The sequence below is a fragment of the Hyla sarda genome, chromosome 1 (assembly GCF_029499605.1).
Source record: "Hyla sarda isolate aHylSar1 chromosome 1, aHylSar1.hap1, whole genome shotgun sequence".
Classification (NCBI taxonomy): domain Eukaryota; kingdom Metazoa; phylum Chordata; class Amphibia; order Anura; family Hylidae; genus Hyla; species Hyla sarda.
Genome location: NC_079189.1, coordinates 420131123 through 420151914, shown reverse-complemented (window position 1 = coordinate 420151914; position 20792 = coordinate 420131123). Strand labels below are relative to the sequence as shown.

The following is a 20792-nucleotide window of genomic DNA, read 5'->3' as shown; positions in this document are numbered from 1 at the left end:
CAAGGTTACAAGTCCATTTCCAGAGATCTAGATTTGCCTTTGTCCACAGTGGACAACATTATCAAGTAGTTTGCCACCCATGGCACTGTAGCTAATCTCCCTGGGTGTGGACAGAAGAGGAAAATTGATGAAAGGGGTCAACGCAGGATAGTACAAATGGTGGATAAGCAGCCCAAAACAAGTTCCAAAGATATTCAAGCTGTCCTGCAAGCTCAGGGAGCATCAGTGTCAGTCGAAATTTAAATGAAATGAAATGCTATGGCAGAAGACCCAGAAGGACCCCACTGCTAACACAGAGACATAAAAAAGCAGGACTACATTTTGCCAAAATGAACTTGAGTAAGCCAAAATTCTTCTGGGAAAACGTCTTGTGGACAGATGAGACCAAGATAGAGCTTTTTGGTAAAGCACATCATTCTACTGTTTACCGAAAACGGAATGAGGCCTACAAAGAAAAGAACACAGTACCTACAGTGAAATATGGTGGAGAGTCAATGATGTTTTGGGGTTGTTTTGCTGCCTCTGGCACTGGGTGCTTTGAATGTGTGCACGGCATCATGAAATCTGAGGATTACCAATGGACTTTGGGTCGCACTGTACAGCCCAGTGTCAGAAAGCTGGGTTTACATCCGAGATCTTGGGTTTTCCAGCAGGACAATGACCCCAAAGATACGTCAAAAAGCACCCAGAAATTGAGGGCAACAAAGCACTGGAGAGTTCTGAAGTGGCCAGCAATGAGTCCAGATCTAAATCCCATTGAACACCTGTGGAGAGATCTTAAAATTGCTGTTGGGAAAAGGCGCCCTTCCAATAAGAGAGACCTGGAGCAGTTTGCAAAGGAAGAGTGGTCCAACATTCCGGCTGAGAGGTGTAAGAAGATTATTGATGGTTATAGGAAGCGACTGATTTCAGTTACTTTTTTCAAAGGGTGTGCAAATAAATATTAAGTTAAGGATGCCAATAATTTTGGTGTGACATTATGTCCAATTTGCTTTTTTTCCTTCCCTTTTTTGGTTTAGTTCCAATACACACAAAAGGAATAAATGTGTATAGAAAAACATGTGTTACTGCAATCCTTTTTTGTGAGAAATACCTAAATTTCAGGGGTGCCAACATTTACGGCCATGACTGTATTTAGAGGCTTAGTCAAGGTGTTACTCCCAACATCCCTGCAAGATAGCTTAGGGTGAATTCACACTACGGTTACGAGATCCAGCTGGTAAATTTCAAAACCAAGTGCTCCCGGATCCCAGCCAGACTGGTGTCGAATCTCATTCATTTAAATTCGATTAGATAGTGACTCTGGTTGGCTCATTTCTGCCTCATATGTGGTTTTGTGGCCGGATTGAAAACCATTGCATACCATGTTTTTTTCATTATGGACACAAAACAGATTTGGGGCAAAAAATGGGGTACGGGAGTGCCCGGTTTATGCTAGCTCATAGCATGGAGTTTAAAAACAATGCCCCCTCTCCACCCTCTATGATGTCTATAGGACCTAACACAGTATATGAATAGGAGGTCTTCATGAGATAATCCCTTTATTCTGTATTTGTTGATTTTATCAACATGTTCCTAAATAAAGAGACGATAATCTGAATAAACACAGATATTATAGGGAATAATAGGGAATCCTTTTTTAATACTGAAAGAGGTTTTCCCTAGGTGAACATTCTTTAAAGTAAAACACACTGCAATACTTGACAGTATGTAAACTCAGACCTCTAAAAATGAAAGCAAATAATTCTATGGTATATCAGCATTGTGCATGTATCTGTTATATCCTATAAAAAGAGAAGCTGACGGAGATTAATATCTACTAGATTACAGAAACCCACATTCACTGACAGCCAGCAAGGCTGATCACCACTAGCAAATGACGGCTCTCTGAACACGAGTTTTGAAATTAGCTGTCACCAAATCCTCTGTTTTCTAGTCAAACATAATTTCCAACAGCATCAATTATTCATGGCAGGCTTAGGCCTTTCATTTACGTGAAAGGCTTTCTACCCCCAGCAGTATGAAAATACACAATGTATGTTACAAGTGGCTGCTCAGAAGTGTTTGCTTAATAAGCTGAACATCTGTTGCACATATATTAACAGTACTGAATATCAAGCTAAAAAGTGAAAACGGGCAAACACCTTTGTCTTTGTTCATTTGTTGACACTTGACACGTTGAGCTCCTTTATGATCAATATGTTTGTCATGATATTTTGTGGTATTTTTCCTTATGTGACCATTTAAAGTGTTGTTTAAGGTGACATTTCAGAGTAAGTTGTTGTGCATGCATAGTGTTTTTCAGGATTATATGACCGGTGTCCTGCATTTATCATATGTTTTTTATAGGCTCCTCCACAAATCATGAGTTCTCACTGAACTCAGCTCCAGGGTGGGCTGATAAGATGTCTACCATACACAGCACACAGAGAAAAGAGGAGGAGATCCTGCTCTACACACTCTCAGAAGCACTGTTTCTTTAAATCTAGCAGTAGGGAAGGGTAGAACACCTAGCAGAAACAGCAACAGTGTCTGTCTCTGTCTCTCTATGCAGCTGCTCCATCTTCCTACTCCCCTCTCTATAGACATAGATGGGCAGCATCTGTAACCTGATCCCTCAGTGAGCTGATAACCAGTCTTCATTTCTGCCTCTCTGATATAGAATTTTAAGTGGTCAGTACATGAGGAGGAAAAGAGACTGTTAATGCAAAGTTTATTATTGTCCCTGCTTTCACTGCGAATAAAATCGGCTGCAGACCAGCTGAGCTTTCTAAATTTGTGTGGACCATGGGTACAGTCACCAAAAACTGCAATACTCTATATACCAGGAGCAACTTGCAAGACAAAGCTAGTGATAAGTCACGCCAGTGGTACATAGTGGTTTCCAGGAAAGAGTTAACAAATATTATTATTATTATTGATTTAAAAAAACAGTATATAAAGCACTACCATTTGAGTCAATGACAACTTGTTTTGATGTAGTGTTCATGGTCCGCTAAGTAACAACTACACAATTCTAATAGCACTGATACCATCTGCTCTGTACAGTTCTTATCTAGAACACCGTGAAACACTGACTGCATATAAAGCATCTCTGCATTCAGTGCACTTGGATCTAGATAAACTCTGACAGATATTGGATTAGGTGCACTAGAAAAATCTATTTCTAATACTATTACAAGTGAGCTTGTTTTAATTGGAGTGTGCTTCCTATGTTACTCCATTGATTATACATTGGAGGCAGAGTGATTTTTCGAACAACAAACTTGGCATCCATATACAGAGAACAGCAATAACCATTTGCCAACATCCTTGGTAACCATGGTGATGAGAGACAATTTTAAGCTTTGTCTAATGCAGTTATTGTGACTTTGAAGTTCAATGACTCACTAAGAGCTCTTCAAAGACATTTTCTTCAATTATTTGGTGTCAATGTTAACTCTCTAGAATCAGGGTGTAGAAAGCGTAGTCACTCACCCCTGTGCTGACCAGGGACAGCATAATCCTTTCATTTAAGGCTAAGGTCTCTCCTTGCTTCATCTTAATCCTCTTCTTATCTAGACATTTCATTGCATACCTAAAACAAGGCAAAAGCATGTTAAGTAGCTAGAAAAGAGGTCCACATTTTAGGCAGAAAAAGAGTTGAATTAGACACTTTACTCCTGGTACATATAACCGAAGTTAAAGGGGTTGTGGAGCAAAAAGTAATTTATCCCCTATCCACAGGATAGAGGACAAGTGTCAGATCGCAAGGGAGTCCGATCGCTGGGACCCCGGCTATTCATTTCTATAAGTGACAATACAATCTGGAAGTCTGTGGAGCGGAAGTTAATCTGCCATACAGTAATCATATGAAGTCATAATCTGACGAATGTGTGTGTGTGTATATATATATATATATATATATATATATATATATATATATATATATATATACATACATACACACACACACACACACACACATATATAAACATACATACACAAAACTCTGCCTTGGTGCCCAAAACTTAAGCTGTCAATAAAATCAAAAGATTAGGGACAGGGCTAAGATGTGGAGGTGAAAGTGAACACTGTTGCTTATTAACATATTACATTGAGGTGGATTCACTCCTTACACATCTCGTTTAGAGGTGTGATTATTCAAGTTATTAAGCCCTAGTTAGGTAAACTAAGCAAAATTATCCGACATGCTACCTTCAAAGCGTGGTCTTACATAAAAAAATGGCTGTTATTACAACACTTACATTTTACCAGTGTCTGCTTTTCGACATCCATATACTTCCCCGAATCCTCCTCGTCCAATGATTCGATGGACACTAAAGTCATTCATTGTTAGCTAGGCACCAGAAAGAATAAATTAACATTACACTAAAGACAATAGTATAAATTAATATTTATGCATTTAAGAATTATACAAAACAATGTTGCATTAATATGTTTAAAGGAGAGAGACACACACAGAGACTGAGAGAGACACAGTAAGAGTGAGACATTTAGGCCCAGATTTATAAATCCACCTAAAACGAAAATGGGTGGGTTTTGCCCATAACCAATTACAGCTCAGCTTTCATATTTTAATGAGCTCTGGTAAAATGAAAGCTGAGCTGTGATTTGTTGTTATGAGCAAAACCAGACAGTTTTAGTTTTAGGGAGATTAATAAATCTGGGCCTTAGTGTTTAAAGGGCTATTGCATCGAAAGACAGGGGATAAGTGTCTGATCGCAGGGAGTGTGACCGCTGTGCCCCTCTCAATCTCCTGCATGTGGCCCCAGCTTTCTCATGCACAGACCTGTGTCGACCTCCACCCGAAGCGGAGGCCGACACGCCCCCCCCCTCCCCTCCATGCATCTTCTAGGGGAGACCCAAAGATACAGTATTCCCTCCGGCTCTCCCATAGAGATATATGGAGGGGACACGGTGACCACATCTTTGAGTGGGGGTCAATAGTCTCCCTGCAAGGAGCTGAGATCACTCACGAAGAGAGCTGGGCGCCAGCCAGGAGATTGCGGGGGTCCCAGTAGTCGAACACACGTTATCAGACACTTATTTCCTATCCTTTGGGTCGGGAATTAGTAGTCTTACACAGCAGTGCTCCTTTAATTAAATACATTTAATTTGTAAAAACGTATTATACAAAATAATAATAATTATATGCTTATACTTACATGGATGTTTAATTCCACATTTTTCCATTGGCAAAACCTAGTAAACCTATCGCTGTTAAAAGAGAACAATATTAATACAGAATGTTATCTAGAAGGTGTTACAGGCTCCATATTAATAAAATAGCTGAGGCAACTTAAGGTGGTTATACACATTAGAAAATGTCTCATGCTATCGGGGGTCTCCTGGCTCTCCCCTTATAGCACTTGTTTACGTTTGGCCACATGCTGTAGTCTAGCTCGGCCAACCAGCCATGCAGGACACCAATATCATACAGGATCACTATCTTACGGTATCTTTTAGATGGCCTAAGTTAAAGGGAACAGATTCCCTTTAACCTTTTCAGGACACAGGGCGTATGGATACGCCCTGCATTCCGAGTCCTTAAGGGCACAGGGCGTATCCATACGCCCGTGGGAAATCCGGCCCCCACCGCTAGCCGGTTGGGGACCAGAGCCGGATGCCTGCTGAAATCATTCAGCAGGCACCCCAGCACATCGCCCAGGGGGGTCCTGAGACCCCCCCCCCCCCCCCCCCCCATGTCGGCGATCGGAGAAAATCGCATGTCAATTCAGACATGCAATTTTCTCCAATTCCGGGGCTGATCGGGTCTCTGGTGACCCGATTACCCGGAAAATAGGGCTGATCGGAGTTGTCAGCAACAGCCCCGATCAGCCTAAAGGATAGGAGTGAGGTCGCAGAGCTGCGATCTCCTCCTATCCCCTGCCATTCTGACCAATGGCAGCACAGGACAGGGGGTTGCCATGGCAACCCCCCGTTCTGCCCGCCCCTGGATGTCGAGGGGATCTGGGAAGAAGATGGAGGCCGTACCTGCAGGAGAAGATGCCTGGGGACCCGGGATCTTCGCTGGAGCCTGCTGGATCAGGTAGGGAATCGACGGTGGGGGGGGAATTGAAAGTGAAAGTAAAACGATCTTTACTGTGGCAACCACTAGGAAGGCCAAACTGCAACTCCCAGCATGCCAAGATGTAGTTTTGCAACATCTGGAGGGTCACAGTTTGGAGACCACTGTTACAGTGTTACGGTAGCCCTCCAGATGTTGCCAAACTACAACTCTCAGCATGCCTCGATTGCCCAGGCATGCTTTGAGTTGTAGTTCTGTAACAAAAGCAAAAATATGTCCATTTTATGATGCCAACATAAAGTGGACATATTGTATTTGTGAAGAAAAATAAAATTTATTTGGAATATCCATTTTCCTAACAATTAGAGAGCTTCAAAGTTAGAAAAATGCTACATTTTCAACATTTTCATGAAATTTGGGGATTTTTCACCAAAAAAGGATGCAAGTAAGGCCGAAAATTTACCACCAAAATAAAGTAGAATATGTCACGAAAAAACAATCTCAGAATCAGTATATTCGGTAAAAGCGTTTTCGCGTTATTAATTCGTAAAGTGACGGTGGTCAGAATTGCGAAAAAGGGCTCAGTCCTTAAGGTGAAAAAGGGCTGCGTCCTTAAGGGGTTAAGCAACTAATCTTTGTTTTCAGGAGCAGCAGATAAAGAGGAACAGATGGTGTAGCAATCGCTGATACACATCTCTAAAAGAAAGATTAAATGAATATATGACTGTTTTGAAATAGATTACTTGAGGGTAATTATGTTTTCATAAGACCATGACAGCACCCCTGGACTGGACCTTCCATTGCATGGCAGGAAACCTGTGAAGATTAACGCAGGACACAAGTCTTCATACCTCAGGTTTTTCTTTTTGTAAGTAGCTGTGATAGTATTAACCTATCAATACCAGGGGTGTGGAAATAAAAAATAAAAAAAACTACTTGTCAAAAGGGACTAAAACAGAGCATTTCACTTTTTTTTTGCAATGTTATAGCCTCCATAGGGGACTATAACATGCATGCATGCACTGATCAATGCATTGCCATAGCTTAGCATTGATCAGTGTTATCGCCGCTTGACTGCTCCTGCCTGGATCTCAGGCACGGAGCAGTCATTCGGCAATCAGACGCGGAGGAGGCAGGTAAGGGACCCTACTCGTGCATCATAGCTGATCGGGACCACCGCGGTGAAACCGCCCGACTGAGCTGCCGGGAAGCTTTCAACTTTGATCGATGCGTCTAAAGAGTTAATGCCGTACATTAGCCATGGGTCCTGGCTGCTGATACCAGCCAGGACCGTGTGGGTATGATGCGAGCTCCGCTCCTGAGCTCACTTCATAAACCTGCTGTGCCGCACCACCGTTTATAAATGGTATTTTATGGCAAGGGGTTAATCGACACCTAGGAATAGGGGACACCTCCCAAAGCGGACAGTTTTTAATTCCCCATAAGACTTAATGTATTTGCACCCCTGAATAGGGGACATTCACAATAGCGGAGGTGGACACACCCAATAGGGGACAAAACACTTCCATTAGCGGACAAAATACTCCCATTAGGGAACAAAACACTCCCATTAGGTGACAAGACACTCCCATTAGGGGACAGCAAGGCTTAAGTGCCAGCCCTACCTTGTACACAGGGCTGCCATTAGGGGTACAGCCAATAACCCAGTATGGGGACCAGGCCCCCGCTGCAATACACCCCCCCCCCCCCGCAGAAGCCCCAGCACAGAAGCAGAAGACCAATGTTTAAACAGTGGTCTCCTGCTTCTGTACATCCGCCAGCCACTTCTACTGTATTATTATTATTTTTTTTAACACTTTATTAGTCCTTTTAGGGGACTTTAAGAAGCAAGCATTAGATTCCTCACACTGATCGATGTAGTACTGTTGAACTCCATTGATCTGTGCCCGTTTGGTTGAGCCGGTTCCAGATCCATGGAAGCCATGAAAGCAGAGGTAAGCCCTCCGGCTACCTCCACAGTGAATCAGGGAAGGGAAAGGAGGCAGATAGAATTGCAGAGGTGGGTGACTTAAGACTGCCCCAGAAGAGACTCCTGTCTTGAAAGGAGCCCGACTTCTGCTATATCAGGTGTGGAAGATGAGCAAATCTAAATGTGCAGGGAGACCATTTCCCAGGCTCCCTATCCACAGAACAGAAAACATGAACTGAGGTGTGAAGAGGTATGTCATGCTTTTATCTTCACATTACTGTCCTATGGCAGAAAGTCTTCTCCAGAGGTGCTATCATGGAAGTGGGAGTGGAATGCAAATGTTGTATATCATCAGCTAAAGAATCAATGGAAATGCATTATCATATCTAATAAATACAATAGTTTAAGCACCTATAGAAACATTCACCAAGTTCATGAACAATACAATGCTCCACACATTATAAACCATCTTCACTCTGGATGGATAAGCATCCTTAATGTACAAAATGTAATAAATGGGGCAGATAAATGAATACTGTGGTGTTTTGGTGCAGTTTTTTTTATTTGACAAATTCTTTATCGTTTTCTCTCATACTCACCTGAAGATTTCTGATACAAATGTAATCTTGGGGTGTATTCACACGGGAGCACATTCGCAGTGTATTTGATGCTGCAGATGCGCTGCCGGCATACACAGCTCTGTGTTGTATCATCAGTGGGGCGAGTCCTTACTTTGTCTGAGACTATCCAATCAAATGTGACAGTACCAGACAATATAGGGACACACTCCCAACAGGCAACACCCATTTGGCTATTTAGTGATCTATTTCTAGTAAGAATAACAGATGGATGGCACAACACAGAGCTATAAGAAAGGGAGTTTCAGAAGTGTTATTTAGCATTTATTAAAGCTGGCAGGTCAGGAGAGCAATGTTTTATCCTGATCATCATTGGAAACATTTTTAGATGTGTTTTTTGTTCTATAAAATGGCATACAATCATTAAGTAAAGTCTTCCATAGTAATAGCAGGTTCTTACCTTTCTATAAACTTCTGAAATATCTTTCCCCTAAGACTGTCACATATTTCTTCTATGTATGGCTGTAAAAGACAACAGAGATTGTTATACAGCTAACCAGTGACCGAAAACTACTTCAACAAGCACAAGCACCTGGAAGATGAGACCGCTAACAATGTTATAAATCTAACAATCCATTTCACATACAACATATAAGTGACCAGGTTAACCAAAATGATGTGTAATAAAATGAGTAAAGTGCCTAATCTAAGAGTAAAGAATGGCCCAACAGCAGCTGTTCCCTAACAAGTGGCTCAGGGGCCATAGTCGGCAATCAGAATTTTGCACTAAGCTCCCAAGTAGTAAGGCATTGCCTCAGGATCATGTAGAAAAGTGGACTTTGTTACTTGTAAACTAATATTTTTTGGTAGACTGTCAATCACAGCTAAGCAAGCAAGCACACAAAAATATATACATTCAGAGATCTGAAATTTTCCTAAATAGATGGCAAACTCCAGTTATGTCAATAATTGCACTTTTTTCTTCTTCTAAATGTTATTTGATATCACAAAATGGTATGGAAAGCATGCAAAAAACATTTCCAGGTTCAAAGAAGAGAAGGACTTTACAGTCCTGTAAGTGGGTTTCATAGTGAAAAGGTGAAGAAGCTGAATGCACTGGTACAAAAGAAGAACATAACAAATACAAAACAATAAACCAAGACCCCACCCATGCCCATCCAGGAACCACTGAGCTGCCAAATGAGGTACAGATAGGTACAGAAATAAAATAAAACCTGTGCATTGTACCACAATCTAATTTGGCTAAAATCACCAATGACCCCCCATAATTTCAGTTTTATAATACCCCAAGTTCTAATAAGGACTTTTAGCCATCTAGTGGTCAATCCAGCTAACTATGCACACACACAAAAAGATGATCCCCTTATTGTAGCTCAGAATAGATATTGTGGAAGCTTCTAAAAGTCGTCATGCCATCAGCCAAACAGAAGCTACTGGAGTCTGACCCATAAAGTGTAAAACTAAAATGATTAGTTTCTTTCAAAGACATGTTCCCACATTTTGGGAAATTAGCTTTTACAATATCAAGATCTTCAATAGCATTTGGGAGCTCAAGTAGATTGCATCTTTTTAATTTAAAAACCCTGAAAAGTGGAATCTGACTGGCTACTATTGGCAAAGTGACACTTTTCTACTTAATATTTACTGCGCATCTGAGCCTTGCATTTTTTTATGCAGTTTTATTAAGAGGTTTTCCATGGCAAAAACACTGATGGCCTGTGCTTATAGTCGACTCAAACCCCTTGTATCAGTAAAAAGGAATGAAACGGACTGATCTGCAGTACCAGGCACCCCTGTGTTGCACAGATCATCTATTATTGCTACTTGAAATGTATAACTAAAAAGCCAATTGGGTGTTATCAGTGGGGCGTGTCCTTACACTGTATGACACTATCCAATCAAATCTGACAGTATAGGGACACGACGCCTACTGATAACACTCAACTGGCTATTTAGTCATACATTTCTGGTAAGAATAACAGATGAACTGCACAACACAGTACCAGGCACCACCACCCCATATGGAAAAGCTACTGTGCCAGAAATAATCATTGACCCTTCATGTTGATCATTGGGGTTGGACTTTCCACATATCATATACACTGATAATCTATCCTACACATAAGCCATTAATATTTAAAGAGGACCTGTGGTCAGTTCAAAATAATTTAAGTTTCTATATCATCTTGTAGCTAAAACTCCAACAGTGTTTTTACCCTCAGTTCCCAGCATATAGAGAGTTTACTTTCTGGTTATCTGTACTTTCCCAGAATTCTCACATGGGAAGGAATTTTTTTTGCAAAATGGTGTGCGAATAGAGCAGAGAGGGTGTGAATAATTTTTTTTAATTTTTTTTAAGGGGGGCATGGCGAGTCTTACACCCCATTTTGCAATAAACTTCCCGCCTACCTGTGTGCAGAGTTACCAAATAGTAAAACTCCTTGGAAATGGTGGCTGTAGAATGAAAGCAAAGACAGTGTTGACATGTTGACATATATATATATATATATATATAGAAACAAAAAAATGGCGACCGCAGCACTCCAAATAAATGTGAAAAAATGTATTCCAAGGTAAAAACAGGCAACGTTTCTGTGGCCTCACACCACCATTTTCAAGGCTTAAAAATGGTGGTGTGAGGCCACAGAAACGTTGCCTGTTTTTACCTTGGAATAAATTTTTTCACATTTATTTGGAGTGCTGCGGTCGCCATTTTTTTGTTTCTATTGCCCTTTGGACCCAGGACCGGGGTCCCAGAGACTGACTGCACCCACGCACAGTTGGCTTGGGAGTGCTGCTCTTCAACTCGTATATATACATATATATATTTTTTTTTTTCTTTAAGCCAAACCAGGAGGTATGAAAAATAAGTCTTTCCTTTTTATTTTTTGTCACTTTGGGGTCCACTCCTGGTTTTGCTGCTAAGAGCTGCATACACAGTTGGATAACTGTTAGGGTATAAAAGTAAACTGTACCTCTCCTGGAGCGAATGGTGGCTGCAAAACGTATAAAATCTGCCTTTTTTCAGCCAAAGTGTCAAGAAGGTGGAGCTAAGTTGTTCAAGTGTGACAGCCTGGCACGACTGTTGGCTCACCCTTAACCCCAGTCCCTTCTTTGTTAAAGCATTGTACATCAGTTAAGGAGGATGCTGGAAGGTGTGGGCAAGAGGAGGTGTGCCAGGGCTATTGCACTTGAGCGACTTGGCTCCGCCTCCAACACTTTGCTGAAGGATAAAAAAAAAAAATTTTTTATAAGTTGGACAGCCACCATCAGCTCTAGGAAAGGTACAGTTTGCTTTAATACCCCAACAATCATATAACAGTGTCTGTAGCTCTTACTAGCAAATACAGTTGTCAGATCCCCTTTAGGCTATTAAGGAATGAGTAACATACCAGGAATAAGAGATCTGTGAATAATATCAGAAGATAGTGTAATTACCAATTATATCACCAGTATTGCTCTCCTCCTGACTACATAAGAACATGACATACAACCAGTCATCTCATATCAGACACTTTAATAATACAAGCTTCTACACCGTGGCGACAAGAAGATGGGTCTTCAGTGCTCAGCTCACAGACAGTAGCTCAATTCATCGTAAGTTAGAAGAGCACGAAAGAACAGCCATCGCTAAACCTGCTGCCACAGAAAGCTATTCACACCACCCACCCAAATATAAGTCTTTATTAAATGAAACAATTTGTCTTCAATACCGATTATATTGGTGTGGCCTCTACGGTACAAGAAGGTACAATATAACTACCATGCAGTCCATGTGCAGTACTATATAGGAGTTCATACAAAGCCCAAAATACAAAGGACTAAGCCAAAGACTGGGGAAAAATACACGTGTAAAATGCAATTTTGATCTAGATGTGGCCACAGATATCAAAAGATTGCATTGCAAAGGGTAACATTTGTGACGGCTATCTATAACAGACAGGGCATGCAGAGCAGTTTTCTATATGCTGCATGTATTCACCCATGTTCTATAAAAGTGAGCACAATATCCAGCCTGTGATAAAACACAACTGCATTTGCATGTGGCAGTAGCACAAAGTGATCCATGTAAGGGTGCATTGACACTACGTGTTAGGCATACGGCAGCCGGATCTGGTGGGAGAATTTGAAAACCGGTTTCTGTCATATCCCCCGCTGTACCTATGCCATATCATATTCATTTCAATGAGCCGGATGCAGCAAGATGGTAACTCCAGTCGGCTTCATTTTGGACTGTAGCAAGCTCTTTGTCAAACTGAAAACCTTTCAGTCTGGCAAATAAATAAATAAATAAATGAATGAAAGAAAAAAAAAGGATACTGTCCGAAAATTACCTGACCGGAATCACTAGCAGACTTCATCCGGCCTCCTCCAGATGTGGCTGCTGTATGCCCCAAGCGTAGTGTGTATGCAGCCTAACATTTGAATAGTAACAAGATCAGGCTCCTGTGGTCCAAGTCACTGGTATACATTGGGATTTCATCAATCAGATATACTGACGTACAATGCCAAGCAGCCATACACCACCAAACCCTGTCTATTAGTGACTGTTTATCTGTTACACAAACCTTTATCATTGGTTTGCGGGGGGAAAAGTGCAGTCTACCACGCTTATGTGTGTCCAGACATTGCCTCCTCTCTTTTTTAAAACGGAATGTGAGGTTACAGATGTTTCTTCTAAGAAATAATAGTGTGGAGGATTTACTGTACCAGTTTTCAATTAAAGTAGAACACAGAGCATTTAGCTCTTCAGCCAGCAAACAACTGACACAGGGAACAGTAGTCAATATCTGCAAACTGTTTGATATTGGTGGATCATGGGGAAAAAATATACAGATTTATTAGCAGTTATGACCTTGACTTCTGGTGAGGTCAATCTCTTCCCTACTATTTTCTACCTTGGCATCAGCGGAAACACTTTATAAAGAAGCAAACTGATCAAGCCTGGGGCAAAGTACTTGGGGCACCTCATTAGATAAGAAGAATGCCCTACCTTAAAGGGGTACTCTGGTGGATGCCAGAAAGTTAAACAGATTTGTAAATTACTTCTATTTAAAAAAAATCTTAAACCTTCCAGTACTTATTAGGAAATTCTTTGCTTTTGGATTTCTTTTCTGTCACGACCACAGTGCTCTCTGCTGACACCACTGTCCATGTCAGGAACTGTCCAGAGCAGGAGAAAATCCCCATAGCAAACATATGCTGTTCTGGACAGTTCCTAAAATGGACAGAGGTGTCAGCAGAGAGCACTGTGGTCGTGACAGAAAAAAAATCCAAAAAGAAAATAACTTCCTCTGTAGAATACAGCTGCTAATAAGTACTGGAAGGATTAAGATTTTTTTTTAATATAAGTAATTTACTAATCTGTTTAACTTTCTGGCACCAGTTGATTTAAAAAAATAAATAAATAAAAGTTTTCCACCAGAGTACCCATCTAATGTGACATGGTCATCTGCATAATCTCCCCAAACACTTTAAAAGTGGTGACACCTGCCATATGAGCAGAAGCACTCTCTTAAGAAGCAGTGTTTAATCTCTTGTCCCTTTAGGCATGATTTATAGACTAGGAGTACAAGATCATACAGAAAAGGGTTATATGCCATATCCAGAGGTTGTTTATTGTGGCAGCTGTAGATACTGTGGATCTTTGCATGGCATCAAGTTTGTGTAAAATAAATTCTAATATAGATATACAACATATAAAATAATATAAATATATTGGATAGTGGTTGATCCAATTAGGAAATCCACTGCTCTCTATGCTGGAAGATATCATGCTCATGGTATGGAAGATTAAGACCTCAGAAATAGGTAATGTTTTTAAATGGGCACTGTCAGATACAAAAACTTTTGATATGTTGTAAAGCATGTATAACCAATAGGTTTTGCAATTACTTTCATTAGAACATTTTCAGTAGTTCATACTGAAAAAGCAAAAGAACTGCCCCCCTGGCTGCTTGGACACATACTAGTCCTGCTGTGTCCATGCATCATCACCTATGTCATGGACACACTTCCTTGATTGACAGCTGTGAGTGCAGGGCTCACAACTGGAGGAACAATCCACCCACTGTCAGCTTGTGTCCCGCTACTGTCAGTGAGGACAAGCTGGGAGTTGTAGTTTTGCTAATGCTAGAGGAGATGTGAGCAGACAGCATACTGAGGGAGGGGGCGGAGACCTGCACAGTGAGGCCACGTCCCCTCCCTTTGAGATGAATTCAGACTATTGAGCTAAATTAAGAGTGTAATAAGAAAAAAAATAAAGGTGCTAGACACATACAAATTAGATGTACATGGTCAGGTACGGAGTGATATATATATATAAAAAAGTTTTTTGTTGGATCTGATGGGCACACTTTAAGGAAGATAAGGATTCTAGGCAGAGAAGAGTTTCAGGTCAGTCTAGTTACTGGACTATAACGTATTAATGTATTATATGATCAAATTGCTGATAACACTGGTATGGAAAAGTTACTGTAAATCTTATAATGCTGCTAGATTACTCCAGAAGCCAGTATTATAATTTTTTTTACCAAAGGCCGAAAACTTCTAGGCACACTACTACTTCTGTTCTAAAAACACTAAATCAGAGCATAAATATTTTGGGGTTTATGTAATATGTTCACACTTACTTTATACAATGCAGATTTAAAGGGGTACTCCGGTGCTTAGACATCTTATCCCCTATCCAAAGGATAGGGGATAAGATGCCTGATCGCGGGATTCCCGCCGCTGGGGACCCCCGGGATCTTGTACGCGGCACCCCGTTTATAATCAGTCCCCGGAGCGTGTTCGCTCCAGGTCTGATTACAGGCGACCACATGGCCGGCGGCGTGTGACATCACGCCTCTGCCCCCGTGTGACGCTACGCTCGACCCCTCAATGCAAACCTACGGGAGGGGGCGTGACAGCACCGGTGTACCCCTTTAATGCTGTCTAAATTATATATACACACACACATCTTACTTATTATGACATACCATAGGTCACAATTCATACTGACTATCACATATCTACCTGACAAAAAACACAAATAAAAAGATGAAGGTGTATACACACACTGGATCCGATGCGAGGTTTAAAGGTGTGAATTTCCCCTAGGAGGGCATTCACATGTGCAGATTAGTTGCAGAAATATCTATTTATAGGAAACATTTCAAGTCAGATAAATGGGACTGTTTTTGAGATAAAGAAATGGCCATCTGCCACATGTGAACACACCCTCATAGTCAGTCTGCCAGCAGCTGCTGTATGAATTCCCTACCTGCTCCTCTGCCTGTGGCATTGGTTATAACAAGGCAGCATGCTGTATATACACTTAATTATTTCCTAAATGTCCCAGTAAAGTTTTATGTTCTATGCATAAGAGAAGACAAACACACACACATATATGTGTGTGTGTATATATGGCAGGGCTGTGTGGGCTGGAATAAGGTGGTGATTGGGGCTGTGTGGGCTGGACCCATATGGTGAAATCATTCAGGGGGCAGTGCTAAAGCTTAGAGACAAGATCCAGCCAAGCCTACTGTGACAGCAAATTGAAGAAGTGTCATTTCTGGAAAAAGGGAGGAGCCAGGGAGATGACAGGGGAATTTCAAGCAAAAACACTATAAACACTATATAGTAAGTTATATCTCTCCGTGTATGATAAAACTTTTATAGCGGAATATTCCTTTAGGGTAGAGTCACACATAGCATATATGCAGCGTATTTCATGCTGCGAGAAATGCACTGCATATTTTCCTTTGAGCACAGGGCAATTAGGCTTGGAGGAGGGTCCAACGCACCAACGTGACTGACACATCTCCAAAGCTCACTGCCTACACAGGACTGACGCCGGGTATTCTTGTGTGTCTGCTCATAGAAGAATATGCAGTGTATTTCCTGCTGTGCAGCAGACTTCGCACAGTGATAAATACTCTGCGTATACACTTTGGTGACCCTACCCCTAGGGTGTAGTCACATGTACAGCATCAAGTATGCACTGGATTTGAAGTTGTGTTCAGTCATTTAGTTCATATTGGACTTCGCAGCATTAAATCTACAGCTTTAAAGGGGTACTCCGCCCCTAGACATCTTATCCCCTATCCAAAGGATAGGGGATAAGATGTCAGATCGCCGCGGTCCCGCTGCTGGGGAGCCCTGGGATCCACGTTGCGGCACTGCGCTATCATTACAGCACAGAGCGAGTTCGCTCTGTGCGTAATGACGGGCGATACAGGGGCCGGAGCAGCGTGACGTCATTGCCCCGCCCCTCGTGACATCACGGCCCGTCCCCTTAATGCAAGTGTATGGCAGGGGGCATGACGACTGCCTCGCCCCCTCCCAAAGACTTGCATTGAAAGGGGCGGACCGTGACGTCACGAGGGGCGGAGCCGTGACGTAACGATGCTCCGGCCCCTGTATTGCCCGTCATTACATGCAGAGCGAACTCGCTCTGTGCTGTAATGATAGCAGGTGCCGCAGCGGCGATCCCGGGGCTCCCCAGCAGCGGGACCGCGGCGATCCGACATCTTATCCCCTATCCTTTGGATAGGGGATAAGATATCTAGGGGCGGAGTGCCCCTTTAAATATGTGCAGGATATTGTACGTGTGAATACTTCCTATATATGAGAGGGTTTGCAGATTTGTTGCAGATCATTTTGCGGAAATCAGTTCCATTTATCTAAATGGGGATATTTCAGATGAGTAGGACAGTTGCATAAATTCCTGGGACAAATCTGCTAAGGGGTGGTCCACATGAGGGAGTTTTGTTATAGAAATTTCTGCAACTTAAAATCTGCCCATCCAGTTTACTGTTCTTTTCTGTTGTGCACAGATTTCTGCATGCACCATTTATGTCAATGGGACAGTTCAACAAATCTGCTGCGCGTGAATACGTCCTACTGACTTTTTTTGTACTTTCCACTTGATGGTATGCAAACATAATGCTTTAAGTAGACACAAAAATCTATAGCTGCTCACTATGTAGTGAACATAATATTGTAAACAGTTGTCTATAGTTTCTGATGCAATTCCAGAACAACATCTAAATGGTTTCCTACTGTTTTATCCAATTTACGACTCAAAATAGAACACATGAAAAATAAAGGGGTCGGGAGTGGTAATAGGGTTCCTATTTTGCAGTACGGATTCCTTTCAAATATGAAACTGGCACCTACAGCAAATGTGGATTATCTTTAGATTTCCTGAAATCAATCTGTTTTGGCTGCCAGGAGATGCCATAGTTCTCGTCTATATACTCCAGCCTTTAAATGATGATGAGACATATGCATCAGTGGTCGCAGCAGTTCTGTTATCAGAAGTAGGGCTGCTTAAGTGCAGTTTTTTACGGTAAGTAAAAGAAGTAGTAAATAGCTGTAAAGCCATCATCATTTCTATGTGGAATGTCTAAGGAGCTCTCAAGGGTCACTGATTTTCAGGCAATATTATGGAAATATGGCAGTCCGTCAAATGACAATGAGGGATTTCAGGCTCTAGTAGAGGGGGGCACTCCAATGAGATATCGCTAATGTCACACAATGGCCACTTACAAGGACAGGTCAACTTCTATTCTCTACTTGTACAAGAACATCTCAGCTGTACAGTAGTTTAAAGGGGTACTCCCGTGGAAAACTTAGTATTTTTTTAAATCAACTGGTGCCAGAAAGTTAAACAGATTTGTAAATTACTGAATACTACAGAGGAAATGGTTTTCTTTTTGGAACACAGAGCTCTCTGCTGAATCATGACCACAGTGCTCTCTGCTGACATCTCTGGCCATTTTAAGAACTGTCCAGAATAGGAGAAAATCCCCATAGCAAACATATGCTGCTCTGGACAGTTCCTAAAATGAGAGCACTGTGGTCATGATGTCAGCAGAGAGCTCTGTGTTCCAAAAAGAAAACTATTTCCTCTGTAGTATACAGACCCTAAAAAGCACTGGAAAGATTAAGATTTTTTAATAGAAGTAATTTATAAATCTGTTTAACTTTCTGGCACCAGTTGATTTAAAAAAAAAAAAAAAGTTTTCCACGGGAGTACCCCTTTAATGACGAAGGACGTAAATGTACGTCCTGGTGAGGTGGTACTTAACGCACCAGGATGTACATTTGCGTCCTAAGCATAACCGCGGGCATCGGAGCGATGCCCGGATCATGCGCGGCAAGTCCCGGCTGTTGATCGCAGCCAGGGACCCACCAGTAATGGCGGACACCCGCGATCCCGCGGATGTCCACCATTAACCCCTCAGATGCCGTGATCAATACAGATCACGGCATCTGCAGCATTGCGGACACTAAAATGGTGATCCGATCGTCCTGCACGGCAGCTGGAGGTCCCCTCACCTGCCTCCACTTTCTTCCGGGAGTCTTCTGCTCTGATCTGCCTTCCCGCAGACCAGAGCAGAAGATCACCGATAACCATGTCCTATACATAGCACTGAACAGGATTAGCAATCGAATGATTGCTATAAATAGTCCCCTATGGGGACTATTAAAGTGTATAAATAAAAGTGAAAAAAGTAAAAAAATAAAGTAAAAAAAATGTGATAAACCTCCTCCCCCAATAAAAACGTAAATTGTCCCATTATCCCTATTTCATCCCCAAAAAGTGTTAAAAAAATATTTTATATACATATTTGGTATCGCCGCGTGCGTAAATATCTGATATTAAAATAAAATGTTAATGATACCGTATGGTGAACGGCTTGAACATAAAAAAAAAAAAAAAAAAAAAAAAAAGTCCAAAATAGCTGCTTTTTCATAACATTTTATTCCCCAAAAAATTAATAAAAAATGTATTAAAAGTTTTATATAAGCAAATATGGTATCAAAAAAACTTACAGATCACGGCGCAAAAAATGAGACCTCATACCACCGCTTATACGGAAAAATGAAAAAGTTATAGGTCTTCAAAATAGGGGGATTTTAAACGCACTAATTTGGTTAAAAAGATTGTGATTTTTTTTAAGCGCAACAGTAATAGAAAAGTGTATAATCATGGGTATCATTTTAATCGTATTGACCCAAAGAATAAATAACACGTCAATTTTACCGTAAATTGTACGGCATGAAAATGAAACGTTCCAAAATTTGAAAAATTGCGGTTTTCTTTTTAATTTTCCCACACAAATAGTATTTTTTTGGTTGCCTCATACATTTTATGGTAAAGTGAGTGATGGCATTACAATGGACAACTGGTCGCACAAAAAACAAGCCCTCATACTAGTCTGTGGAGGAAAATATAAAAGAGTTATGATCTTTAGAAGGCGAGGAGGAAAAAACTAAAACGTAAAAATAAAATTGTCTGCGTCCTTAAGGCCCAAATGGGCTGCGTCCTTAAGGGGTTAAAAGAAGTGAATGTATCAATGTGACTTTTCGGTTCTTAATGTGTAGTGTACAATAATACAAGAGGAAAAACAGATTTAACTAGCCAAATGCTTGTTTTGTCAACCAGTGCAGGGTATGTCTAAAATTGGAATGAGCTATTATACTGTAGGTTCCAGAAAATACAAGATACACCCTGAACATACAATGCTTGCTTTATTACTTACAATTACATGTTTACTACAGGACATTGTACAGACTGGGGAAAAAAAAAAAAAACTTTTGAATATGCTGGCTCAGTTCCCATGTGGCAAATTTGTTCAGAAATTTTACGTTAATGAACAAATATACGAATGGGGTTGAGTCATTTCACAGCAAATACTATATCAATGCAAGGATTTCCAATACAACTTCCAAAAATCCTGTTATATCATCAGAGGATATCTAAAACAATCATACGGGAGACCACAAGACTTACAGACCACACAATAAAACAAACTGTCAGATCCTAATGTAGTGTTTCTCAACCAGGGTGACTCCAGCTGTTGCAAAACTACAACTCCCAGCATGCCCGGACAGCCAAAGGCTGTCCGGGCATGCTGGGAGTTATAGTTTTGCAACAGCTGGAGGCACCCTGGTTGGGAAACACTGTCCTAATGTGTATTATCACTAATTCCGTAAAGAAAACAAGAAATGGGTGTGCTCATGTACATAGCGAAGGACCAAAAGGTGGCGGAGTAGCAGTGGTGGGGGATCCTGGTGGATGAGTATGACTTCTTTTTTTAGGTTTAAAGTACCTACAGCCAAATATAAACATTTTTTATGTTCCCAGACAACCAGGACACATATAGAACACTTAGAAAAGGGCAGGATAATCTGTAAATGTCATGCACATCAGTGTTGGGCTAATCCGTTATGAAATTTC

General features: G+C 41.2%; 1 protein-coding gene across 2 annotated transcripts in view; it reads right to left on the bottom strand.

Annotated features, from left to right (window-relative positions):
- Positions 1-20792, bottom strand: part of GRK3 (G protein-coupled receptor kinase 3) — a 301737-nt gene that overhangs the window by 61968 nt on the left and 218977 nt on the right. For both annotated transcript variants that reach the window (XM_056529119.1, XM_056529110.1), the window contains exons 6-9: positions 9000-9061; positions 5169-5220; positions 4248-4339; positions 3478-3577 (exon numbers count right to left, since the gene is read on the bottom strand). In XM_056529119.1, coding sequence (XP_056385094.1) covers positions 3478-3577; positions 4248-4339; positions 5169-5220; positions 9000-9061 — 306 coding nt within the window. The remainder of the gene's footprint in view (positions 1-3477; positions 3578-4247; positions 4340-5168; positions 5221-8999; positions 9062-20792) is intronic.